General features: G+C 45.3%; 1 protein-coding gene across 1 annotated transcript in view; it reads right to left on the bottom strand.

The window, feature by feature from the left end:
* The window catches only part of EPHX2 (epoxide hydrolase 2), a 574,957-nt gene that overhangs the window by 97,086 nt on the left and 450,295 nt on the right, over nt 1-27,576 (bottom strand). Inside the window, exon 15 of the mRNA XM_085613110.1 lies at nt 3,942-4,044. Within this exon, the coding sequence (XP_085469236.1) occupies nt 3,942-4,044 (103 nt within the window). The remainder of the gene's footprint in view (nt 1-3,941; nt 4,045-27,576) is intronic.

Here is a 27,576-nt window from a genome sequence, read left to right as displayed (position 1 = left end):
TGCTCCTAACAAATTGTCTCTCCGGCTCCTACAGTCCCACACTTTGGTGGGTCAGCACTAAGTACTACTGTCATTCTTTGATAGTGCATTGTTCACATATGTGCTGGGACTGAAAGAGCAGGGCGTGTAACATGGCTAATCTCCTTGTGATTTAGAGTTTGAGTGGATACAGACGGTCATGTGGCAGACCTGTAACCCAACTCAGTTTGCGTTTGAGTGTTATTAAAAGGGTCTGCTATTGGTTTGGTTGGTTTTCACTCTATGAGTTTTGAGATGAGCGGTGTTGCCTTCTTTAATATGCATAGACTCTGAGATTGTCTTGGCTTGTTTTCAACTCTGAGAGCTACTTTCAGGGTACCGGCGAGCTACCACTAGCTCCCGAGCTACTCGTTGGAGACCCTTGGTCTAAATAGTATGTTCTGTTTCTATTGTCGCATCATCAGCTCTTACTATTGTAAAGAGGACGTCATTTCTTCATCAGAGCTAATCTAACCACAACACTCACCCCAGCACCACTGGTCCCTTCATACTCCCAAGTCCTATAGGATGCCCTGGCCGCTCCTCCATGAGGCGGATCGCTTTGCTCCATAGAATTTCACACCATGTCAGACATATATGAACGTAAATGATGCACCTCATAATTAACTGTTTCCCCAACACACAGAAAACGCACCTTTTTCTACTATTGACAATCCTAGAAAATGTGTACATAGGGCTATTAGCCTCACCATCACTAACTTTAATTTTTATGGGTGTTTAATGCTCAGCTCCTGGGGGTGATATGAGCCTTTTCAAAGATGGGACCTTCCTGTCCAGTTTGGGTGTTTGCATCTTCATGCATCAATCTTTTGGACATTTCATTTCACATCAAATTCCTCATGCTGTGAGTGGCTTCCAAGTAATGTCCATCTTCACACTGTATAGATGTCTACAAAATATTGCGGTGTTCCATTCTTATCACAACCCATTAAGGATCCAGACATTCCCTTTTGCATCAGCATCCCTCTCCGGCCTTTGCAACTTGGCAAAGTGAAGAAACTCATAGCAATTCGAACCAAAAAGAGTTTTTAAAACGTCAGCCACTTAATTGTTTAATAATCAAGAGTATGGGGTCAATGTAGCACCTATACGCTCAATATCTAACACACTTTGCTGACCATCTCACAGCTGCGTTTCATTCAACAAACACTAAAGGTGTGGATGCTGCCTCTAAGCTTAGATTTCTGATCTACAACCAGCACATTCTGAGCCAGAGGTAGCACATCTACAAACCGCTCAATACCCAACTGACTTTGTCCACCATCTCAGTGCTTTGTTTAATGCCTCAAACACAACAGGTGCGGATACTACCTTTAAGAATATAGGCACTGTGCTGCTTTCATATGAAACTGTTTTATTGCTATTCTGAGCTTCCTGGAATCTCTCACTTTGCACCGATTCAGTGGGACCTTTCGTATTTTAATTGTTGCAGGGGTAACTGAACTGGTCGCCCCACCTGAAAGATATCTATGTACATCAAATTGTAGGTGGATAGATGGATAAGGCCAGCTGTCTTGTTTTTTTCTTTTTCACATTTCTTAATCTGTAGTCCAATGTTGTCCTCGCAGCGAGTGTGCCGAGATCCACCAGGGATGGTGAGTTTCTCTCCAAGGTAAGTGAGAGTGCTGGGCATGAGGCCTTGGAAATAATGCAGCTGGTTTTGAAGATGGTGTGGGCTGGCAATAGGAAAAAATGTAGGTCCATCAGGATGGGGTGAAGTGATATTTCTTCAGGCCCTTGATGAGACAAGTAGGATGCCTTTAAGGGGTGTCAGTGGGGAGTCTAGAAGGTCATGGAGCCTGGCGTTACCAGCATAAAGATGCAATATTAAGAGCGCTTGAACAGCAGTTTTTAAATTGCTTTCAGAAGAAACAGGTTCACTTTCATTAGCAGCGAGAGCTTGTACCAGGCCATCTTTGGTATTGTTTGTCAATGTGTTCCTTCAGGGTGAGTTTGGTGTCCAGCTTGATCCAAGTGACTTGGCAATCATAGAAAGTTGGGGTTCAAAGCAGTCAAGGTCACCGAGCCAGGTTTATATTGTTTTGTGTTCTTGGCAAATAACCGCAATTCTTTCTTGGTTGGGTGAAGCTTCAGAAAGGTGCTGGACATGCAGGTCTGGATAACATGCAGGCAATGTTTGAGGTGTTGGGTGTGTGAAGCAGAGGAGACTTTCAAGTACAGTTGTATATCATTGAAATACTGGTGAATATTACTGCTGTTGTCTGGGAGTAGAGCATCGTCGACAATGTGTAAGCTAGTTGTCTCTCTGAAGCACCATGATCTGAAGACAGCCTGGAAGTCATGCAGGAGACGGTTATCATTTTATCATTGATGTGATTTTGGAATTGAACATTGACTGCTTTTTCAATGATTTGGCAGATGAATAGTACATGAGTGATGGGCGGGTAATTGGCGAAGTGGTCAGGGTCTACTGTAGGTTTCTTTAGGAGTGGGAGAATCTGACCTGAAAATGAGTTCAACTTACTCTAAGCAAAATTGCTCTGACGCCCTGTTTTTCTACTATGGTTATATTTTCTCGCTGACATGCAGGACCAATGCACAAGACCTTAGCACCAAAGGCTGGTTGTGAGTCACCGGGAGATCATTCGGCCGCTTGTCCTTGAAACAGTCAATTATCCCTGCAGCTGCACGTAGTACTCTATTCCTGATGTGTGCCTCCTGCACAGCATGCTGCACAAACATTTCCATACTCAATGATTTTGCCTTCACGCACCTTGGGTCCAACACCCAACATCCATTCACCTGCACCATGATTGTTGCCCTTCTTGCTCACAGACCCATCATCATTGACCTGGAGTCACAAGTCAGGTGGTTTGTCAACTTGTGAACTACCTGTCCTTCATCCATTACCATCCAGTGATTCATTGGCTTATTTTTCATCTTCACTGCTGACATTCAGGCCTCCCTTCATTCTGTCTAGCACCACAAAATTAGTCAGAGTGCACACAGCTGCTGCTGATTTAACTAGGATGCTCTGCTTTGTATCCAGGTTTTGTATCATGATGTGGCATCTTGCTGTCGAGCCGAAGTAGGCATTTGTTTCGCTTCATCATTTATAATTTGTAGGGTTGATATACGAGGGGTATACAGGCATTCTGTCAACGACTGGACGCAGTGAGGGCCTGTCAATATTCCTTCTTGATTGCCCGAAGAAAGGGTGACCCCTCCCCGTAGCCAGAGTGCCACTCTGCGCACATATGAAAGGTGCCATATGCCTCATTAAGGGAGTGCCAGGGGAGGAATTAAAATCTCAAAGGGCAGAAAACCTCACTATCAAGTGGTTCTTGATTGAAGCTGAAAATCCATGCAGAAGGCACCAAACTCCCCCCTGAAATCAGGGCAGCGAAATCAGCCAAGCAAGGGCATCCAACAGAAGATCTGCAGGAAAATCTGGCAAACATTAGTGGGCAATAAACAGAACAAAATAACACAAACGCATTGTTACATAGCAATCACAGGTTAATGGCTCCTCTATATAAGGTTAAAACAGAACTGACTTCACAGGAAAAGGCTCAGCTTTATCTTGGATTGGGATCCTCAGGCAGAAATCTCTGGACAGTCCACCATCTTGGAAACAACAAGTATTAAGCCTGGGTCAGGCCCCTTTGCAATTCGAAGAACACGAATCTGTGTGACCATGGAAATGGGAGCGCATTCTAAACTGCATTCCGCTTGGACATGCTGCCCCGTATTTTATTTGCCATTGAAAACGCTTATATTAGTAATGTGCACAAGTTTACATTTAGTTGCAGCATATTCTAAATGCAAAGTTTGTAGTAGGTAACCGTACTTGAATGTTATAGTCCTACACATAAATAAGGTGCTAGAGTTACAAATCCTATATAAAAATCTATAACACACAATTTACTGGTAGACATTACCCAAAGCCACTCTTTTTGAACTGCTGGACGTAGTACTGAAGCTCATCTTCTTCCATAATGGTGCTGGCAGGAGGATCCTCTGGAGTTCCAACCAAAGCTCCACCTGCAGTCATCAGAGGAAAGGGGGGGACAATCAGGCAACACTGATGAGTGATGTACAACAGATGCATGTTTCCATGGTTACATGGAATTTACTGTGCCAAATAAAGGAATAACTACCAATTCTAGTAACCATGACAATGTTATATTTTATCACGTGTTTGCATGCATTTACTGGTTGGAGCAATTTTTTGATAACAGAAATGTTTACATATATAATAACGGCTGCTAGCCTGGAAGTTCCTAGATACATAAACCTCTCTCTTGTTTAGACACCTATGTGCATTAAACATAATACCCTATATCTGTAACTTAGAGATGTAGAAAATGACAAACTACAGAGCATGGTTGGTGGACGGTCACAATATCCAAGAGTTACATATACAAAAACATGTTCCTAGCTGCTTTGTCCAACTCTTTCCATGCAAGTAGAATACATTAAAATCACATGATAATTTCAGAGAAGGAATTGTATAATACGAACCTGTCTTACATTAACATCGAATCGTTTTTTCAGATATAGTTCTGTACAAACATATTTTATATTCGCCAGACTATGAACAATACCTCGATCTGTGATAAAAAGCCAAGTGATATTTTTGTCTCGATGGACCTACGAAGTCGTATTGCAATCCATTGTTAGAGATGAGCAACAAACTAACGTTTTTTAACCCCTTCGCTGCTGTGGACATTCCGCTGCAGCGCTGGGGGGGGCAGGGGGGCAGCGCGGTGGGCCTGTGCTCATGACGGAGCCGCGCCGTCATGAGCCACAGTTGAGCTGTGCTCATGACGGAACGGTTCCGTCATGACTCCGCCCATTTGCGTTGTCCCCCCGCACAGGCGGGGAAACAGCGCCGCGTAGGCGGAGCGGCCGCCAACGGGCGTGTCATGACGGAACCGTTCCGTCATGAGCACACTGCAACCGTGGCTCATGACGGAACGGTTCCGTCATGAGCGGGGAAGGGGTTAAAGGTAAGATGATCCCTCCTATAAAAAGGAAAGTCACACACAAACGGTGCATGTCACTAGGTGTTTCTGAAACAACAAAAAAAGCTCCACGTTCCATAGAGAATCATAGATGAGAAAAGGTACAAAGAGACACAGGAATTTGGGCAGAGCAGACACTGAGATGGATTCCCAGAGGGGAAATGCCAAATTGCCATTATCCGGCTACAGGCCCAGCAGCGTTCCGAGGTATGCGGGGATAGTTACGTAAATGTTTAGGGGGGGGGGGGGGGGTGTGTGCGTGTATATATATATATATATATATATATATTCCCAAACTTCTCCCCTCTCGGGCAGACGAAGTCGCACTCGCAACACTGCTGCTTTGATGTTAAGGACAACCAGCAATAAAACAATCCTGACGCGTTTCGTTCAGCCATAAACTTTTTCGAAGGTAACCACTTGACACCAATTTCAATCACTGACCTCGGAAACAATTGCATGTTATATAGTTTCTGGCCCCCTAGTGGACACCCCGTTGGGTGTGTAGTTGTTGCGTGCTGGGACTCATAGTTCGTGATTGGTTAAAACATTTAACTTCTGTGACCCTCCAGTGGGTTGTGTCAAGGTTTGTTGCTGGGTCAAGGGCAGGTCCCATTTTGCTGCCAGTGTTGCTCCCAAAGCAGTCCTATTTTCAAGGCTGCAAGGGAGACCATGCCGCATCCAGTATGCGGCGGCGTCCGCCACCCTAAATCGTTACCACGATGCACACAAAAATGGTTCAGGGTCGTGTGGTTTTGGCGCTCTTGCTGGCGGTGCGTAACTTTGCGGCCGAACCGAGCCGCTACGTATTCCCAAACTTCTCCCCTCTCAGGCAGACGAAGTCGCACTCGCAACACTGCTGCTTTGATGTTAAGGACAACCAGCAATAAAACAATCCTGACGCGTTTCGTTCAGCCATGAACTTTTTCGAAGGTAACCACTTGACACCAATTTCAATCACTGACCTCGGAAACAATTGCATGTTATATAGTTTCTGGCCCCCTAGTGGACACCCCGTTGGGTGTGTAGTTGTTGCGTGCTGGGACTCATAGTTCGTGATTGGTTAAAACATTTAACTTCTGTGACCCTCCAGTGGGTTGTGTCAAGGTTTGTTGCTGGGTCAAGGGCAGGTCCCATTTTGCTGCCAGTGTTGCTCCCAAAGCAGTCCTATTTTCAAGGCTGCATAGGAGACCATGCCGCATCCAGTATGCAGCGGCGTCCGCCACCCTAAATCGTTACCACGATGCACACAAAAATGGTTCAGGGTCGTGTGGTTTTGGCGCTCTTGCTGGCGGTGCGTAACTTTGCGGCCGAACCGAGCCGCTACGTATTCCCAAACTTCTCCCCTCTCGGGCAGACGAAGTCGCACTCGCAACACTGCTGCTTTGATGTTAAGGACAACCAGCAATAAAACAATCCTGACGCGTTTCGTTCAGCCATAAACTTTTTCGAAGGTAACCACTTGACACCAATTTCAATCACTGACCTCGGAAACAATTGCATGTTATATAGTTTCTGGCCCCCTAGTGGACACCCCGTTGGGTGTGTAGTTGTTGCGTGCTGGGACTCATAGTTCGTGATTGGTTAAAACATTTAACTTCTGTGACCCTCCAGTGGGTTGTGTCAAGGTTTGTTGCTGGGTCAAGGGCAGGTCCCATTTTGCTGCCAGTGTTGCTCCCAAAGCAGTCCTATTTTCAAGGCTGCAAGGGAGACCATGCCGCATCCAGTATGCGGCGGCGTCCGCCACCCTAAATCGTTACCACGATGCACACAAAAATGGTTCAGGGTCGTGTGGTTTTGGCGCTCTTGCTGGCGGTGCGTAACTTTGCGGCCGAACCGAGCCGCTACGTATTCCCAAACTTCTCCCCTCTCGGGCAGACGAAGTCGCACTCGCAACACTGCTGCTTTGATGTTAAGGACAACCAGCAATAAAACAATCCTGACGCGTTTCGTTCAGCCATGAACTTTTTCGAAGGTAACCACTTGACACCAATTTCAATCACTGACCTCGGAAACAATTGCATGTTATATAGTTTCTGGCCCCCTAGTGGACACCCCGTTGGGTGTGTAGTTGTTGCGTGCTGGGACTCATAGTTCGTGATTGGTTAAAACATTTAACTTCTGTGACCCTCCAGTGGGTTGTGTCAAGGTTTGTTGCTGGGTCAAGGGCAGGTCCCATTTTGCTGCCAGTGTTGCTCCCAAAGCAGTCCTATTTTCAAGGCTGCAAGGGAGACCATGCCGCATCCAGTATGCAGCGGCGTCCGCCACCCTAAATCGTTACCACGATGCACACAAAAATGGTTCAGGGTCGTGTGGTTTTGGCGCTCTTGCTGGCGGTGCGTAACTTTGCGGCCGAACCGAGCCGCTACGTATTCCCAAACTTCTCCCCTCTCGGGCAGACGAAGTCGCACTCGCAACACTGCTGCTTTGATGTTAAGGACAACCAGCAATAAAACAATCCTGACGCGTTTCGTTCAGCCATGAACTTTTTCGAAGGTAACCACTTGACACCAAGTTCAATCACTGACCTCGGAAACAATTGCATTTTATGTAGTTTCTGGCCCCCTAGTGGACAACCCGTTGGGTGTGTAGTTGTTGCATGCTGGGACTCATAGTTCGTGATTGGTTAAAACATTTAACTTCTGTGACCCTCCAGTGGGTTGTGTCAAGGTTTGTTGCTGGGTCAAGGGCAGGTCCCATTTTGCTGCCAGTGTTGCTCCCAAAGCAGTCCTATTTTCGAGGCTGCAAGGGAGACCTATATATGCACACTAGAAGAAGTGTAGGATCTCCACAGCAACATTAAAAAAAACAGTAAGTCTCCTGGATCATTAAATCCATGACCCGAGGAGAACTTACTATATTATTTTAAAGCACCAATAGCTGGAGCTCTAAACTCTTCAGCTGGCGTGCAAGGCCATCTTATGGTTATTTTTAGGATTGCATTTTGTGGGCTGAAAAATGTTTTTAAAAAAGACTGAGATATGTTGGTTTAATTTAAAAAACAAAACAAAAAGAAATATAAGTCTCGGAGCCTTTCTTTTAACATTTTTCGGCCTACCAAATGCATAGTAAATACTATGTTAAAAGAAAGAATCAGAAATGTTTTTAATTGAACCTTTAACATTTTTATAATCACTATTACAAACATTGCATTGTGTCAATTACTGAAATATACATTAGATTAAAAATATTGGTGATTTTTGAAGAAAGATGGTAGATCTGCTTCACATATATTGATATGCTCATCCCTTGGGAAAACCAATAGGCTCACTTTTATATTTTGGTGTTGTGACTATTTAATAAAGTCAGTAAGTCTGCGGGCATGACGTGTGAGACCAACCGCATGCTGTGCAGAAGGCTGCGCGTGGCATTGGGAAGGCTGCTCACAATGGGTTGGACGCAAGGCATGGCCGCAAGCAGGGAGTTGGCATTACATATGGGAACACAATATCACTTTATGTTAAAAAAAAACTTGAAATTCAATGAATAAACAAAGATTAAAGTAACGTTATAGTAGATTATAACTTATAGTAGGTGAAAATTTCAGTGAGAACAAAGCATTTTAACCTAAAACAAAACACTGAAAGCCATCCTGCATTTCAGGTGCACAGTGGCACATAGGCAACGCCACACAACAAATTGTATAATATAAAACATCTTCAAAGGAAGAAAGAAGCTGATGGCACTCCAAGTGAATATGGTGAAAGAAATCCTGTTAATTAAGGCAAACACATGGGTTACATATTTCATCTATACACCTTGCTCACACTCAAAGTTTTGGATACAAATGTGCTTATTTTGAGCCACAATACTCAACAGAGAGAAAGGACACACTGTAACACTCAAGGAGAGCAATTCACAAGCTTGTAAGGAAGAATTATAGCCGCACCATTGCATCGTAAACTATTAAATGAATGAATTCAACCAGTATATTTGAACTGGGCGGGTGCAGCATAAAATAAACAAGCCTTAAGCCCTAGTGGACATGATAGTGTACACCTTACTAGTCAGAAAAAAAAGACGCTTGAGAGGAGACAAGACTCAATCAAAATTCAGCTAAGTGAGAAAGTGGAATATTAGTTGATGTGGATGGTAGTCCGCCACTAGTAATAATGCTGCTATTCTTGTTAGGTTCAGTAGAAGGTTCAGTAATTTCAATCTGATCTCAAACCTTGGTAGCTATAGCACAGAGCAGACAGGCGTAACTTGAGAAAATGTGTAATGCAATTAGAGATACCATTACAGTTAAAAAGTTGAAACACTAGGACTACGCAATAAAAATCCCACTCCAATTTATAGAAATATAGAATAATCTGATGAAAAAATCATACCAAAATGGGAAACATCTAATAAAGGGAACCAGAGATATGAAGTTTTAAAGCTTTAGATAAAAATAGGGCCAAAAAGCATTAAGCACCAGCCACGGTCATCTGTTGCCCATGACTAAAACCTAGGCATGATTTAAGGCTGGCTGTGATGGAGCCCAGGTCAGATGCAGAAACCAGGTTCAACACAATCATAAGTTTTACCTTCGGACTTCGTCTATCCATCATCATTCTTTAGCTCACTCCACCACCCCAGTTCAGACATGGCCATATGCAAATCAGTCTGACCCTGTGCCTCATGGCAACAGTCCAGCCCGAACTGCCAAGGGCATGTCTTCCCTGGACCGGTAACAAGCATCCTGGGACCGGTTTCGGGTTCATAACCCTCACCAGCCAGGCTATCTTGAATCCAGTGGCAAAGTGAGCAAGGGACCCACGTCTGGGCATACCCTGCCAGTTTAGGGCGAACAAAGCGATACCAAAGGGGATGATGGACGGAGCGTTAGAGCAAATCAAACACTCACCCCCAGTCAACTGATCTGGGTTTAATCCATCATCATTCTTTAGCTCACTCCACCACCCCAGTTCAGACATGGCTATATGCAAATCAGTCTGACCCTGTGCCTCATGGGAACATTCCAGCCCGAACTGCCAAGCCATGTCTTCCCTGGACCGGAAACAAGCATCCTGGGACCGGTTTCTGGCTAATCAGCCATCATCAGCCAGGCTAACTTGAATCTAGTGGCAAAGTGAATAAGGGACCCACATCTGGGCATACCATGCCAACTTAGGGTGAACAAAGCAAAACCAAAGGGGATGATGGACGGAGTCTTGAACATTGCAAGCACTCACCCCCAGTCAACTGATCTGGGTTTAATCCGTCACCGTTCTTTAGCCCACTCTGCCACCCCAGTTCAGACATGGCCATTTGCAAATCAGTCTGACCCTGTGCCTCATGGGAACAGTCCAGCCCGAACTGCCAAGCCATGCCTTCCCTGGACCGGAAACAAGCTTCCTAGGACCGGTTTCTGGCATTTCAGCCGTCTTCAGCCAGGCTTGCTTGAATCCAGTGGTAAAGTGAGCAAGGGACCCACGTCTGGGCATACCCTGCCAACTTAGGGCGAACAAAGCGTTACCAAAGGGGATGATGGACGGAGCGTTAGAGCAAATCAAACACTCACCCCCAGTCAACTGATCTGCTCACTTTGCCACTGGATGGAAACGTCTGGTGGCCATTATGTCTCTCCACACCGGTACATGGGTCTGCACTAAGCTCACAAAGACACATGCAACTGCCAAGATCTACACAAACAAAGTGTTAAAACAGGGTTGCGTGATCGCACCAACACTGTTTAACCTATATACTGCTGACTTGGGAGTTGCACTCTTAAAAACTAACATCTTCCCACCCAAATTGGGTCACCTTAGAATACCTATCATGCAATACGCAGACGACCTCGTCATCCTGGACCAAACCAGAATAGGCATGAAAAGGGCTTTGGAGACTCTTCATCTTTATAACATGGAAAACAAACTTCAAACCAATGCAAATAAAACAAAAGTATTGGTTTTTGGACATAAACCAAAATAATCCCTGCTGGACTGGCACATCGGACCATTAAGAATTGCCACCGGAAACAAGTATACCTACCTGGGAATACAATTCTCGGATACTTCAGGCCAAAACACTGGAGGCAAAAGCGGTCAAGGTCACACACGCCCTATGCAAAATACACCAGAAGCTTGTGAGCCATTCAACGGAGGGTATACGAAAAGTAATACAAGCCAAGCTATATCCAATAATTAGCTATGGCCATCTGGCTTTCCCGGGCTTATTGTTTGATAAATTGGAGCATTTGTATATCATGGCTTTCAGAAAGGTCTTTAGGCTGCCATTCTTGCCAAGGCACACACTGATCCGACTTGAGTTTAATCTAACATCAATGGATATAGAATGAAAAAAGATATAGTGAAGCTGTATCATCATGTGATCACTTCAAATACTCTTCACGGACAAAACTAGTCGATGGGCTAGGTTCCTTGTTTCAGCTAATAACACACTGTGCCTGCCAGCTGATCACACAACGGTATTTCAACTGCCAACGGCTAGCTTAACCCCTTCCATGCTCATGACGGAACGGTTCCGTCATGAGCGTCGGTTGAGCTGTGCTCATGACGGAACCGTTCCGTCATGAGCCCGCCCGTGCAAGAAACGGTCAGCACCGCGGCGGAATTCGCGCCGCATGGAAGGGGTTAAAAACCTGTTCAAAAACAGGGAAAGATCATTTCAAGGAACCAGGACATAGAAAGGATCAGAGCCATCCGTGGCGCAGAGGGCCTTGCCAAATCACATGAAGCCACTCTATGCCAACCACACCTGAAAGCCGGTCTGGGCAGACAAGCTCTTCAAAACGTTTTGAAGACCAGGCTGCTAACTCTAGCAATAAAGGACTACAGGGCACATTGGAAAACCACACCAGCTGGAAACAGAGGATGTTGCTTATGTCAATATCACACAGAATCTGCAGAGCATGTCATCAGTTGTCCAGCCTTGGTAAGCCCGAGGCATAAATACTTAAGGACGATGTTCAACCTAAACAAAGTAAGAGCATGCAAGGAGGCTTTAACGTACATATATACTACGACAGTACCAATGGAGCTTGCACGTGGTGGAAAGTTCTTTGCCGTTGCTGGAAAGACTTTATGTCAAACTTAATGAACAAAAAATAACAGCATAATAACAATCTACATGCCGGCTGTCGATGAGCATTAATATCACTGCACGCCACGGCCATTAGTGACCTTGCATTAAGCCCAACAGTTAAGATGAACCAATATCAGGGTACCGACTGAACAACAGATGTATAAGTCACTAGCTGTTTTTTCTTTTAAAATAACTTCATTTTAGATGTCTTTTTACTAACCTATTGTTTTAATTATGAAAGTAACATGCATTGTATTTGTAAATGATTTTAGGTAATCATACAATAAAGTATTCTTCTTCAAGACTTCTTGTAGCTTGTGTGTCCTAGTAACTTAACAGGTTGTCAGCCAACTAACCTTTGGATTCCACTTCCTTGTCCTGGTTACAAGTGAGAGCAGGTCAAGCATTTCACGTCTCCTCACAGGTCTCAACAGCCGGTGCAGTCCTTATTCTGTCTTCCACCTGCCTCCTCTCTAACAAGTAGCCCTACACTTTTTCGCAGAAGCTCCTGTGTGCCCTAGCACAAACAATCCCACAGTGTCCATCTCTGCCCAAATCCAAGGTGGTGAATCTCTTTTTCCCCTGTGTAGATCCTGTGTGATCACCATAGAACTGTGGCCAGAGAAATTAATAACCCTTCCTCTGATGTCACTTCAAACCAATTCTGGGGGCAGCTCCTCTTCTACAGAGATTGGTGCCTGCTTGGTTGGGGAAGAAAACAGGGCAGTGGGCAGGTGCCAAATAACATTTGCCTGTGACAATGTAGGCGTCTTTGAAGTAATCAAGTTCCTAGATACAGGTCAGATGTTTATCCTGCCAGAGAAAATAAGCTCATCTCCACATCCAAGCCTTTGTCATTCTCTGTGAGCAGTTTTCACACCTCACCAGGAGGGCTTTTCAGCTGCTAGGTGGCATTGGGAGCTCAAGGAAAAGGATAAGGATAAAAAGTGTTAGCAAAGCATTATGTGGTGCTTATTGCCTACGAGAAGTGAATATTAAATAAGCAGATCCAGCCACTCCTTTATTATTATATTTATAATTGGTCTTACCCAGGCCACCCATGTGTTGATACAGTGTTGAGGGTCTCGAAATGAGCCTCAACGACCCCCTGGGTTCCCCAGTCTGCACCCACCCCTTTGCTTTTTTAAAATTATTATTTATAATATAGGAGCCCCAGTCCCATTCTGGGCACCCACAGCTATGACGGCCGTGGGGGGGGGGGCGCGACTTCTCCTACTGCTCCTGTCAGGTGGGAGAAAACCTATGGTCCCTACCAGCAACTGAGTTGGAAGGGAGTTGAATTGCTCCCTGCCCGTTCTCTTGCAGGCAGGAAACAGTTCAATGTCTCGGGGGATGGTGTCCCCAGGACACTGCAGCCATCGGGCCCGGATGTTGGGTTCACTGTGGACACTGGATGGCTCAGGGATTGGGGGCCCATGCCCCTTCCCCCAAAAATTATTAGGCCCGGCGGGTGGGGTCTAGGGCTCTTATTTGGCTCTGGGTGGGAGCATGCAAACTCTTCCAAATACAAAATGCTGCAGACTTGGGGGATGTGTTCCTCAGGCCTTCCAATGGCTCAAGGAGGGGGGCTGCTTGCCCCCTTTCCCATAAAAATAATATTGTCCCCGGTGGATGGGGTCTCCGGGCCGTCAAATGGCTCAGGGAGTGGGGCCCACAACTCATAAACGAGATGTGCCAAACCCCTAGGGCATCTCCCACCCTGTGGGGGCTTTTCTTTAATAAGAAGTGGAGTGCATGCCTTTTCTTCAACTTTACTGAGGAAGCTCCGTGGTAAAATGTATTTAAAAAAATATGTTTTGGGCCCAGAGAAGGAGGGTGTCCCTCGGAAACGTCCCAGCTAGGCCAAGAGGTTCAGGGTATCCCTATCCTGCACCCTATGTGTTTTTTGTATACTTTTTTTTAGCACAGGCAACTGAGTGCGAGTCCTAAAATGTCTGCGGTAGCATCTTTGTTAATGTGGCAACCAATCAGATCTTTTTGCAGATCCTTCGCATCTATATATAATACATTTTGAACCTTCATTCCCCAAAAATGAATCGAACTTGCGCACCTCCGTACACAGTGTTGTCAACTCGCTAGCCACAGTAAATTAACCATAACTCGGGCCTTCCCCATGCACTGCTTTTAACCTTTCATATTACATCACTTATAGCATGCTAAAATAATAGTACTGATAACACTAACGAGATCTGAAATTCATAGTTTACTGCGGCTAGCAAGTTGAAAACACTGTGTACAGAGGCGCACAAGTTAGATTCATTTCTGGGTGGGATGCAAAATATAGCTTAAAGTTCTAACTATAGATTTTGAATTTCTAATTTTTGAGTAATTTAAGTTGGTTTTGTATATAAATAATAAATTAAGTTTTCCTAACAATAACTAAGCTTAAAACTTTGAGTTTTTTTCATTGAATTTGTATGTTTTTTTATTTTTAAGTTGCTTGTATTTACAGTTGAGTAGAGTGTCCTAGAGAGGCTGGCCATAGAGTGGAGTGCCGTGGAGTGTCATAGACTGGAGTGTTGTCAAGTGGCATAGAGTGGAGTAGGGTGTTTGTTAAGGGGAGTGGCATAGAGTGTATTACAGAGGAGGAGAGTGCCGCAGAGTGGAGTGTCAGAGTGGTGTGGCATAGAGTGGAGTAGAGTGTCATAGAGTGGAGTGGCATGCAGTGGCGTGCCGTGGAGTGTTGTAAACTGTTGTGGCGTAGAGTGGAGAGGCATAGAGTACAGAGGCATAGAGTGGTGAGCATAGAGTGGAGAGGCATAGATTGGGGAGGCAAAATGTGAGGTGGCATAGAGTGGGGTGGCATAGACTAGGGTGGCAGATTGGGGTGACAGAGTGTAGTGACGTGTCTTAGAGTAGAGCAGAGTGGAGTGGGGGGTCATAAAGAGGTGTGTCGTAGAGTGGAGTGGCATAGAGTGGGGTACAGTGCTGTACAGTGGAGTGTCAGAGAGTTTTAGAGTAGAGTGGAGTGGGGGGTCATAAAGAGGTGTGTCGTAGAGTGTAGTAGAATGGAGCGGCATAGAATGGAGTAAAGTTCAGTAGTGGAGTAGAGGGGAGTAGAGTAGAGTAGTGTGTCGTGGAGCAAAGTTATGTGGTGTACAAGGAGTTGGCAGAGTGTTGTACAGTGGAGTAGAGTGCCATAGAAAGGAATAGAGTGTCGGGAGTGGCAAAGTGAAGTACTGTGTTGTAGAGCGGAGTGCCATAGAATGCAGTACAGTGTCGTAGTGTGCAGGGGTGTAGAGTGTTTTGAAATGGAGTACTGTGAGTACAGTGGAGTGGCACAGAGTGGAGAGTCAGAGCGTCTTACAGTCGCGTAGAGTGGAGAAGAGTGTTGTAGAGGGGAGTTGCATACTGTGTAGTACAGTGGAGTAGAGTGGAGTGTCCTAAAGTGGACTAGAGTGGTGTAGAGTTGAGTGTCAATGAGTGGAGTACAGTGTTGTAGAATGTGTTACAGTAGAGTGGCATAGAGTGTCGAGGAGTGACAGCGCAGCTTAAGTTGTTGGAGTGGAGTAGAGTGAAGTAGTGTGGCATAGAGTGAAGTGGCGTGGAGTGGCATAGACAGTTGCACAGAGTGGCATACAGTGGATTAGAGTATCATAGAGATACACAGAGTAGTATAGTGGAGTGGCACACAGCAGCATAGATTAGAGTGGCATGGAGTAGTGAAGTAGACTAGAGTTTAGTAGAGTAGAGTGAAGTAGTGTGCCACAGAGTAGAGTGGAGTAAAGTGTCATAGAGGGAGTTGTGTAGAGTGTTGTATAGGGAAGTAGAGTTTCATAGAGTGCCATACAGTGGATCAGATTGTCATAAATTTGAACAAAGTGGTATAGAGTGTAGTAGAGTGGAGTTCCACAGAGTGCAATACAGAGTTGAAGAGTGGAGAGACGTAAAATGTAGAGTGGTGTACAGTGAGGTGGCGGAGAGTGGGGTGGTGTGTCATACAGTAGAGTGGAGTGTTGTAGAGTAGAGTGGACTGGTGCGTTAGCGTGGCATGTTGTAGAGTGTAGTGGTGTGACCTGGAGTGGTTTGTCAAAGTGTAGTGTGTGGAAGTCGTTGAGTGGAGTGGTATATCATACACTGGAGTAACGTGTCAGAGAGGGCTGGCATGTTGTGGAGTGGAGTGGCGTGTTGTAGAGTGATGTCTAGTGGAATGGAGGGGCATGTAGTAGAATACAGTGTTGTAGAATGGAGTGACATTGAGTGCAGTACAGTGTTGTCGAGTGGAGGACTTTAGAATGTTGTAGAGTGGAGTAGAGTGTCAGAGTGGCATGTCGTAGAGTGGAGTGGTGTGTCAGAGTGGATTGGCATGTCCTAAAGTGTCATCTAGTGGAGTACAATGGCATAGATTGGGGTGGCATAGAGTGGAGTGTAAGAGTGGCGTGGCATGTCATAGCGTGGAGTACCATGTCATAGGCTGGAGTGGTGTGTCAGAGCAGAGTGCAGCGCCGATCGTAGTGTGAAGTGGCCTGGTGTAGAGTGTCATCTAGTGGAGAAGAATGCCGTAGAGAAAACTAGAGCGGTGGAGAGAGGGGGCCTGGCCTCTGACCACTTCTCAGTAATCCAGCTGTGTGGGTCTTATTGGAGGTAACAGGAGGGCTAGTTGGCCCCCAAGGACCATCAAGAGCCAAGGAGACTTCATCCCCCAAGTAGCAGTGTGCCAGGAGGTGTGTTTGAGTGGTGGAGAAAGGGGGAGTGTCCACCAAAACATCTAAGCAAACCCACTGTGTGGGACTAGTTGGAGGTAATAGGAGGGGTAGTTGGACCCCAAGAGCCAAGGGGACTTCCCCCCCTACTAGTAGTGCGCAAGGGGGTGCGTTTGCAGAGTGGTGGAGAAAGGGGGCGTGTCCTCCTACCAGGTCTCAGCAATCCTGCTGTGTGAGACTTACTGGAGGTAACAGGAGGTGTAGTTGGCCCCCAAGGACGTCCTAGGTGTGTGTGCATGTGTGTGTGTGTGTGTGTGTTTATATACATGCGCGCATTAGGTAGGGTTCAGACAAATCTATTAGGTGGGACTCTGATGACACTGCTGAGGGGAAATAGACCCCAGTAAATGAACTATAACTCGGTGTGAGAAGCTAGCCTGGTATATGATGTCCACTTATGTAGGTGGGCACCCTGCACCAGTCCAGACCACCCTTATGGTGATTTAAGAGATCTTAGACAACCTTAGAAAGCTTACTAAGTGGTAGCTGTGGAGAGCAGCCTTCGGGCTTAGTCCAGAAGGAGTGTAAAGCAGTTTGTTTTACCAGAATACAATCTTATGGTATAGATTAAGTGAAAAAGGACCAGACAAAGTATTTATAAAAATATGTATTAATTATATAAAACTCTCTAATATGTTTAGATATCTTCTACATGGAGACAAACACAGTGCACACAATACTTTGTATAGAAATACAGTATATAGCACAAAATAAACAGTGGACCCCAGGGGGGACCAAACCAGATACTAAGAAAGTGGTACAAGAACCAGGACTCTGGTCAAGACAATGTCACAGGACGCAGAAGTGCTGGGGACCCAAGGAATTACCCAAGGTGAGTGACTAGGAACCCCACGGAGAGGCTGTGCAGCGTGGGAACACGACTGTGTGCTCCGTACAAGTCTACATGAAGTTGCGGTAAGATTTTTACAGATTTAGGACCCTTCCCAGTGGACCCTGAGGAAACCCTGTGAAATACAGAAGGTTGGAGAGCCACCCTACCCCTGGATACCCTAGTAGCCATGTTACCTACACCTGGGAACCCGGGTGCATAGGTGTGAAGTAGTGTCGGAAACCGCCGTCAATCCCAATGGAGGACTTTAGGAAAGAGCCGCTGCTGAAGGAGAAAGTGTCCGGTGGAATCCGAAAGAGGATTCTAGATGAGAGGTACCTGCACGCAGAGGGGACAGAGTCTATGTCACTCAGGAGTGACCAGGAGACTTGGAAGACGAATGCCATCCGGTGTTAGGTGTTGCAGGAGAGATGATGATGACCTTGACTCTGCAGCTGTGAAGACCAGGTGACGCTGAGGAAGACCAGGAGCCATGCATGAGCTGTCACATGTCGGATGTCGAGTGCTGAGGGGTCAGTGTCTGGCGGAAGCACAAACAAGCCTTGGTAAAAGCAACAAACACAGAAGTTGAAGAAGGTGCAATGTAGGGACCAGCAAGGTCCAGGGGACTCACCACAAGCAGAGGAGTCAGGACGGGCCAGAGCAATCAGGGGAGCCCAAAAGAAACAAAGGTGACCCTCAAATGGACCCACAGGCCAGAGGCCCTGGAGTCACGAGAGGACCTCGAGCAGCTCACCAAAAGATGCAGGCCACGGTGCAAATGATGCGATGTGGACAAAGACTTTGGTCACTGGAAGTGCTTGAGGATGGGGCTACTTGGAGCCCGAAGATCTTCTTGGAAGGAAGCCAACAAGCGTTTGCAAATACAAGTTGATGCGGTGCACAGGGGTTCGGTTACTGCAGCCCTCACAAGGGATACTGGCATAAAACTTGGTAAGAGGGCAGGACAGGCCTCGAGAGCTGTGGAAAACCACCACCTGTGTTGCAGAACCTTTCGGAGTCTGGAGGAGCTCAGGATCAGCAGACCGGTTGACTTAGTTGCAGTGCCTGTAAATGCAGGGAAGTGACTCCTTCACTTCAAGGGAGATTCCTTCAGGTGTCTTTGATGCCCACAGGCCTTTGAAGGTTCCTGTATGGTGCACAGGCACAGATGATGCAGCAAACTGGAAGGGAGACAAAGTTGAGCCCAAACGAAGTCCAGAGTGCCCAGACGGTAGAAGATGAGGTGTCTAATCTAAATCTTGTTCCATGACGAATCTAGGGACCTACACCCAGGTAAGCCCTTAAGTACTCTAAAGAAAAGGTTGGGACAATTCAGGGGACCCTCCCAGGGGAGGATCTGGACAGGGGGGAGGTTACTCCCATGTTCTTTGTCCAGTCTCGCGCCAGAGCGGGAGCCTACAACTCCCAAGACTAGTTTCAACTGGATTATGCACAGGGACCCCAAATGTGCCCTTCATGCAGACTTAGTGGCGCTGGCAAGCGCACCCACCTGGTCCCAATACTCTAAATCCTGTCTGGGAGGTGGTCACACCTCCCTGTGACAGGATGCCTATTGTTCTGCCTTTCCCTGCTCGAGCTTGGCTCAGCAGCAGGAGGGCAGAATCGTGTCTCTGGTTGGCAGCAACCATTTTGTGCTGTTCGGGTCTAGAAGGTTGGCACCGGGAACACTGAGAGCCTAAAGGAGGGCTCTTCCAGTCCTTGGATTCATACCTCCCACACACCGTTTATGGTGTGGGGGTATGATAACAACACGTATGATACCAAACGTGATAGGATTTGTTGCAGCCAGTTTCGAGATGGTCATTGCGTAATTACACGGTGCCACTCTATATGGTACATGGCTGCTTCACTTACAACCCTGGAGAATGGACTCCGTAGGCTGTAGGGGTGTCCTACTCATGCAGGGGTACCCTCACACTTAGAACCAAGTACCCTGCCTTCAACATTGATAAGGCCTGCTATAGAGTGACTTAAATGTTTTAAGTGCAGTGACCCTAGATATAGGAAACCTATATCTTTAGTAAGTGGTGCTAGCACAAGCTTACACAGGCAGCAATGGCAGACTTGTAGTTCCATTTTGAATGGTCTCCCATGGGTGGCATAATGCATGCTCTGGGTACCTTATGCCCAGGGTACCTTAGTACCATATACTAGGGACTGATAAGGATACCCCGGTATCCAATCTGGGATGTACCAAAGTACTGAACATAACAATTTAAGGGAAAAAGCAGATAGACTGGAGTCTTGGTTAGCAGGATCCAAGTCAGACTAGTCAATAACAACTTAGCACCAGGCAAAAAGTGGGGGTAAAAATGCAGAAGGATCCTACCTTCCAACAACGTCCCTCCTTTAATTACAAAATTAAAAATGCTATAATAACATTTAATTGTAGGAGGACGTTTGTTTTCCGATGACCATTTCGATATTTGTAAATTCAAAGTCTTGTTCATGAACCCGAAAGCCTCTGATTGGGTGGTTGCACAGAAAATAAATCTATTGCTGCCACCATTACAGGACTTGGTTCATTGGTCTCAGATTCCTAAAAAATAGAATAAAAAGAGCTAAAAGAGGGCAGAGGGTGGCATTACCTGCCCTCATTGCTCAGCAGGCAGAGACCTAAAAAACTTCCTCAAAGAACAAAACTAAAAAAAAAAAAAAGTACGCTGAGTCACCCACAAAGGCTTGGTTGCAGGGCTTGACTGACATGTGCAGTGGCCAACCTCCGATGTCAAACCCAGTGCGAGTTGGTCCTATATATAAGAGGTTAGAGTAAGGAACAATTGGATGGCGCTCATGAACTTAGGTTCTAAGTCCTTAAGATACATTTAAAGAACCTTAGAAATTCACTGAAAAAAACACAATTAAGTTAAAGTGACACTATTGTTATAAACCAAAACCTAAAAACCATTAACATGTGCCTGTTATGGTTAGGTAAACTAACCATATCTTGTGTCCCCTGTAATATACTGTGTTTGACCTCATGTATTACATCAGTTATGACATATTAAATTAAATCATTGATGACATCACTGATAAGATCATTGATGACGAAATCCAGTGGCACCAATACTCTGCGCATCTCCCTTAAAGAAAATTATTAATAATAATATTAAGTGGATTAATATTCACAAAGTGTCTCGCCTCAAATGCTGTTGCAAGTAATGATTTACGCATTGTAGTGGTTTTAATTCCACCTAAATTACCTAAAATAAATGAAAATACCATGTGACAATACAGTACCCACTACTACAGAAACATATCTCTCCTAAACAAATACCCAATATAATTTTGATAGTAAAACTTTGCTTTAAAACCCCTGGAGCAGTATTGAGACAGGCAGCATCTTCATAAACTTCTATAAAAGTGAATACAAGACAAAGAAACTCACTATCCCACGTTCACCATCACAATATGAAACAAACAATATATAACACAACTGCAGTAAAAGGTAGAACATTCATCCTGAAACACAACTTCCTTGTATTAGAATCACTCCCATAGAATATAAACAATGCATTCAAACAATTAGACCACACAACCATTGATCAATACAAACACAAACGAAAACATACAGTCTGATGACAAGCATGAAGAGATACACCATTATACACTCAATCACCAACTAACATGCAAAACCGTCTACATCACTATACAAACAAAAAAATAGCATCTCAATGCCATACGTTAACCTCAGTATGTAAATACGCAAACTTATTCACATCATTAACATTTTTTTTTAAAAATATAACTATTACCAACAACAAAACCACTGGATGTTGTCATCGGTGATCTAATCAGTCATGTCATCTACAATGTCATTTGAGAGGTCGTCGGTGATGTCATCAATGATGTCATTTAACATGTCATGACTGATGTCATGTGGGAGGTACAAGCAGTGCGTGACACAAGTTGTGGTTATTTCACCTTAAAACAACTGGCACATTTCTGTGTTCTTTTGGTTTTGTAACCATAATTTCACTTTAAGTGTTGCTTTTTTTCAGTGAAAAAATAATAATTATATATATAATTATATATATGCACCAAATAGGTACTCGCAAATTGCGCATGCAATTTCAAGGGTCCTTTTGGCACCCTTGCAATTTAAGTAATCGCAATTTTAGCGATTACTTAAATAGCGATTTTTGAATTTGGGATGATGCATCCCAAATGCAAAAATTGCGGTCGCAAATCTGCCCCTTTGCGACCGCAATTTACAATGATGCATGTGGCCCCTAAAGTGTAATCTGTGGCTGATACGCAAGTGAAGAGCAGTACTAATAACCTCATATTATAACAGGATCTGCACAAAAAATATAGTATATAGATAATGTAGATAGATAAAGGTGTAAGTTTTTAAGAAATTTGTTAAAAAAAAAGAGTCGGGTTATTCAGCATTGCAGCGGGGCCCAGGGATGACAACTAGGCCAATAAGTGGTTTTCCCCCTCAGAGGCGGTTAGTGACAGACCCCTTCCTAGAGCAAGGATTGGAATTTTTTACTAGGTAGAACCTGAGAAGTCCACATTAGATATATTTTGGTCTGAGATGTGATGAATGAGAGAATTTCCAGCAATGGTCACTTGCTTGATTCGAGGTCTACGCATGACATCAGGTAACATGTAGCCTACTACCATATATAGCACTCCAGACCCTCATGTAGGTTTCTAAGCACTTTAATTATCCACACCCGATGATTCCAAATCAGATTCCTTTGCGAAGCCTTCCAATGGCTGGCTCTCTTGCTGCCCTTGACCGTGCACACGGTGTGCTAGAAAGACAGATTTTAGACCTCCACACCATCTAGAAGGTTTTCTGCTTCACATCTTCAAGGTGCCTTTTAGAACCCTTTCACAGCATTTACCGAACAGGCCAAACTGGCTCCATTTCACTAGAAAGAGAATCAATCAATCGCCTCTGACAAGTTGAGGCTTTGCACTTCTCTCGGGATTGATTGGTCAGGGATCTGGGGGTGACCTTGCACAATTTAAACTGTGACTGACAAGGGGTGGATTGGGCGTCAGGCAATGCAAATTCACCATTAACCAATCAGTGCAGAATACTATTAAGGCATCTTTCTGAATACAGATGGTCTGTCAGTGAAGTTCAGCAAACATAACACGTCTGGAGCCTCCTCACTGGGGAGCCCTGGAGTGATGGCTGCAGCGAACCATCCGCTCATACTGCACACGATGGAGGGGCACCCGCAGGGACACCCCTGCATGCAAGCTTAGGGATGCAGGCAGAGGGGGCTGTTTTTCTCTAGTGATAGAATGGATTAAACTCTCTAACAGTTGATCATAAGAGTGAAATAGACGTATTATGATTTCAGAAAAAAACAGATGTGGTGCAAATATGTTCACTCTAAAATCTGCACAGAAAGTGGATTAAGAGCATATTGTTCCTGTCAAACTTGATAAGTATATTTTAAAATTTGTATGATTTTTATCTGGGAGAAACATCAAATCCTTGGAGTTCTATTACCAGGCACAGCAGAATAGTGCAGAGTGAAATGATATTGGAGTCCTTCCTTGGAACTGCTCGCTCCACCTTCAGATTGAGGACAAGTCAAAGAAAGGTGCAAGGAGGGCCATGGGAACAGAAACAGACGTGGAGAGGATGAATCAAGAAATAATGGAGATGAAAGAAATACATTCACACCATTCCAAAGGCGGTAAAACATAAATAGGGAGAGCAGAGGCCCAACCACGGCCACATTTAGGGGGGGGGGGGGGCTGCTAAAAAATTCCGGGGGGGGGGGGGGCTGACACTTCCAGCAAAATGCAAAGTGGAGCTGCAGGGGCTCAAAGAAGGGGTGAAATCACAACAAAGCCTCGTTAGCAAGTAAATGGTCTTTTAATGACCTGTAAAGTACTCGGGTGCGGCTGTGTGTGTGCCCGGGAAGCTGTCTCAGCCCAGGCTGATACACACAACGGCGGGGGGGAAAGGGGGGTGTCAGCTGAAGCCCTTTGAGCCCAATGGGCGTTGCGCTCCTGGGAGGGAGATATATTTCAGAAGAACACTATGGCAATTCCAGAATTGCAGTGCACTGCTTGATTAAACTTCTATTAGATGTTGTCATTTTTTCAACTTTCCATTATTTGCGTGCCGTCTGGATAGCGTGATCTACCCTGGTGTTACGCCCTTTACGAAGGGCTAAATCAAGGCCCGAAATGCATTGGGTAACATCAAATTCGCGATTGAAGATGTTTATGTTTTCTGACGTGCCCAGACAAAGGCTCGGATGTCCATATCTGAGGCATGAGAAGTTGTTGAAGTACATAAGTGTCACATGAGTGAAAAGAACTATGCAAATCAATGAAGTTGAAAAAAAGCCTGGGAGAACATGAATGAGTCATTGTTGGGAAATTCCGCTCCATTTTTAGAAGAACACTATGGGCCAGATGTACGACGGAAAGTTGCATGCGACTCATTTGCGCATGCAAAAATCCTCTGGGCCATGTACTAACACTATTTTGCGACCTGCAAAATAACATGGTCGTACATCTGGCCCCAAATCTACCAACATGCAAACAGTATAGAAGGATAAAAAGCATACAAAAGTAGACACGGAAGACACAGGTAGAAAAGTATGTGTTCAAATGTGCATGAAGGCAAGTAACAACTTCAGCGGTTGTACACCAGTCAAAAAGACCTGAGTGATTAAAAACGCAATAGAGCAAACATTTGGGAATAATCGGATTTATTGGGAGACTACAAAGAATATGTGCATTAAGAGTGGGCAGAAAACGTGCAGAATGGATGGGCCAAGTACACCTCGTGTCACAACATGATAGATTTTTATCACAAAGTACGTAGTATAGGATAGCCTTACAATAATGACGCCATCCTCATTTTTAGTAATCTCCTTTGAGTTTATATACCACCTTTCTCAATCTTGCCAATTTCAAAAGAAGGTACATTGAAGGAATCCCGAAGACCTGGTAGCTCTCATAAGGGAAATCTTAAGAACAGACAATCTCAAAAACTACTTAGAAAATGTGAGGACAGAAATTCGATTCGCAAAATCAAATGGATTGAAAAAATATTATTTGCCAGGACTAAAAACTAAGCATTCTATTATTGATCTGAAAGACTTACCCCAGCATCCAGACTGAGCACTTTGGCAGGATTCCTAATTGTCTCATTACCTAAAGGAACTATAGACATAAATTGTGGCAGAGGCAAGAGAAGAGGGCTCAGATAATCTAGAAGACCACAAGAGGATTGATTCTGTTGCCAGGAGAAGCCAAGGGTTTCATGCTCAAGCAATGGGGCCTTCAGAGAGCAGCTGGGTGCCTGGGCTGGGAATAGCAAGGGTGGAGGGCGAGGAGGAAGGTGGGTGGGAACATCAGGCAGGACCCCGCTGAGGAGTTGGTATGTTGGGCAGGATCATAATTTCTTGAGAAACTGGTGGATACTGGCAAACTCTAGGAATGTGGAGGAGTGTGGCTCAATGGTTAGAGCGGCAGAACCTGAAGCAGAGTTCTGGCCAGGGACCAGGATTCGATTCCCGCCTCGGCGGGGCTCGGGCTCAATTTCCTCGGACCTGTCTATTCTCGCCTCGGTGCCTATTCTAATCACGGGCCCCACGCTGCAACTCTGGGCAATAGCTTGCTTAGCCTCCACACCGGCCCCAACAGCGCTAAGGATGTCTGGCTTCACCCTGGGGGTGCCCAGGAGTGGACACTTCACAGGGAAAGCCAGGAGGGGTTCCACAGCGGTATGAGTATCAGCGCCAGGAAACCTCAAAAGCGACACCACAAGGTGGCCGTCTGGTGACAGTGCGCTCTATAAGTACCTTGACATTCACATTTACAGGTGCAGCCGGCCAGAGTTTCCATCAGAAAGCTGAGATGGAGCATGTTCACTATGCGTAGGTAAGACGCACATTTACAGAATTTCATAAATGGTACAGCAATAGTTATCACATGGTCCAGTCAAACAAGGAAACCATACAGGTGTCCAAAGACTGAGGTCATGAGATAGGAAGGTAGATGACCTTCAGTCTGTATAAAGATGTAAAATATGTTTGCCTGAACAAGATGTTGGGAAGGGAATACTCTTTACATGGTATACAGGTGTCTACCCTGCCGGACTTCTCGACTGTATTGGAAATGGTATCCCGACTTTGTGTTTGCGCAGCAATCATGCTAATCGAGTGCGCAGGCCTGTCCTCTGTAATTCAAAGTCTAGAACCTGTCCTGTGACACCGAGGGGGGCGCTTAGTGTGCTTTCATGATTGACAAGTGACTACTGTCCATATCTTGAAATAGCCACAAAAAGAGGGTGTGGCAGCATACCAAGGTAATGTGAATCATTAGCATGGCCAGTCTTTTATCCTCTCTCAAACAAGAGATCAGTCTACTGAACCCTCTTGAGTAAGGTTTTGCTTTAAGGAGAACCACAGACCCTTGCACTGATATTCTGTGTGCGTGTCGAGTGCATGCATGTACAGTGGAATTGTAGCACATGTGTGGTAACTGGACTCTGTCTATGGTGAGAGTTTGAACACTGGTACCAGTGGGATCCATTTTGGATGCCCCCTGGTTTAGGATGGCACACAATGGAGGGTGAATAGACCTTCCACAGACAATGGAAGAGGTTTGACTGCATTCCTGTGGCTGGATGGTGAAGACCAAGACACCGAAGTGAGGGAGGGTGGAGACAGGGATACTCTTGTAAATTCAGTAAGGTCCTTGTTAGCAGAGTGCTGCTGCTGATTAGTTCTGCTTGAACATTGTCATTTGATACATGGTAGGGGTGAGAGGTGGGCCTCCATCTTCACTTGTTTAAGGTGAGGAATTTAGGGGCTGAACCAGCTAATTTGCCGTTTCCCTATTTCAAGTTCAGTAAGGTCAGTGATAGCCAGGTGCAGACATCTCAGGGGTTCATTGAGTTCTTGATTAACACTACCTGCTGTGAGAGACATAAGCTAGCACAAAGGCCATCTCTAAGAAGCAACCTGAGAATTACCTTTGAAAAAGAACCAACCCAAACTGGATCCAATACCTTAAACAGCGGATCCACATCCCCTACCTGGAAAATGAGTATAAAGTATAAACCATTCTTTGTGAACAAGGAAGGAAGTGCTCTGCAGAGTACTCAATGGATTGCTATGTGACCATGGCCGATGTCTGTGAAGGGAGGGGACATCATTGGAAGTTTATGCTACATGCTGGAGCAGCTGAGGGTTCGCTGAGTGACAAGATGCCTACTTGCTTCCTGATTAAATGAGAATGCCTGGCCACGCAGGAATAGAGACGGTCTAGGAGGAGAAAGCCAACAGGTTTGCACCATTATGAACACTCAGAGGAAGCCAGCTGCCAGAGGGGTATCCCGATCTTTTCTTTGGAAAAGCATCAATGTTTTGTCCTGAACCCTGCTGTGTGCTTGAGAGAATGAAGCTTCTCCTGCCAGACGTCACAAGTAAACACCCCTTGTTGCAACTGAGGCAGTAAGCTGTGATTGCCCTTGAGGTTGCAACTGCTGAAGATGCGTAGCCTTTGAGGATCCAGCCCAGAGACTGCAACTGTGATAACCGATCACCCATCTGCATCTGACCTTGGAGGCTGCACTGGTCAAAGACGAGTCTTTCTCCTCCCCCACTTCCCATCACCAGTGGATAATGTTCTGAGAGGTCGCTGCTCTGGCCCTATATCATCAAAGCTGTCACTGCAGTGGCCGGTATGTAGCACACGACTGCCATTGCCACCAGGGCTGCATCTTCACCAAGCAGGTAAAAGTGGAATTTTGATGTGAATAGAACCAGAAATTGAGAGCACAGAGAAATCTGCTGCATGAACTAAAGACTTTCAAGTCGAGTCAGTATAAGCACTGAAATGATTTAATATGCATCTAGCCAGTGAGGGTAATCCAGAGTGAACTGGACCTGTGCCTAATCAGTGACTATAGTTAAGCTACATACCGGGGACTGTAGACATCAGC

This window comes from Triturus cristatus, chromosome 6 (genome assembly GCF_964204655.1).
Source record: "Triturus cristatus chromosome 6, aTriCri1.1, whole genome shotgun sequence".
Taxonomy (NCBI): domain Eukaryota; kingdom Metazoa; phylum Chordata; class Amphibia; order Caudata; family Salamandridae; genus Triturus; species Triturus cristatus.
Note: the sequence above shows the minus strand (reverse complement) of the source record. Positions and strands in the feature narration are given on the sequence as shown.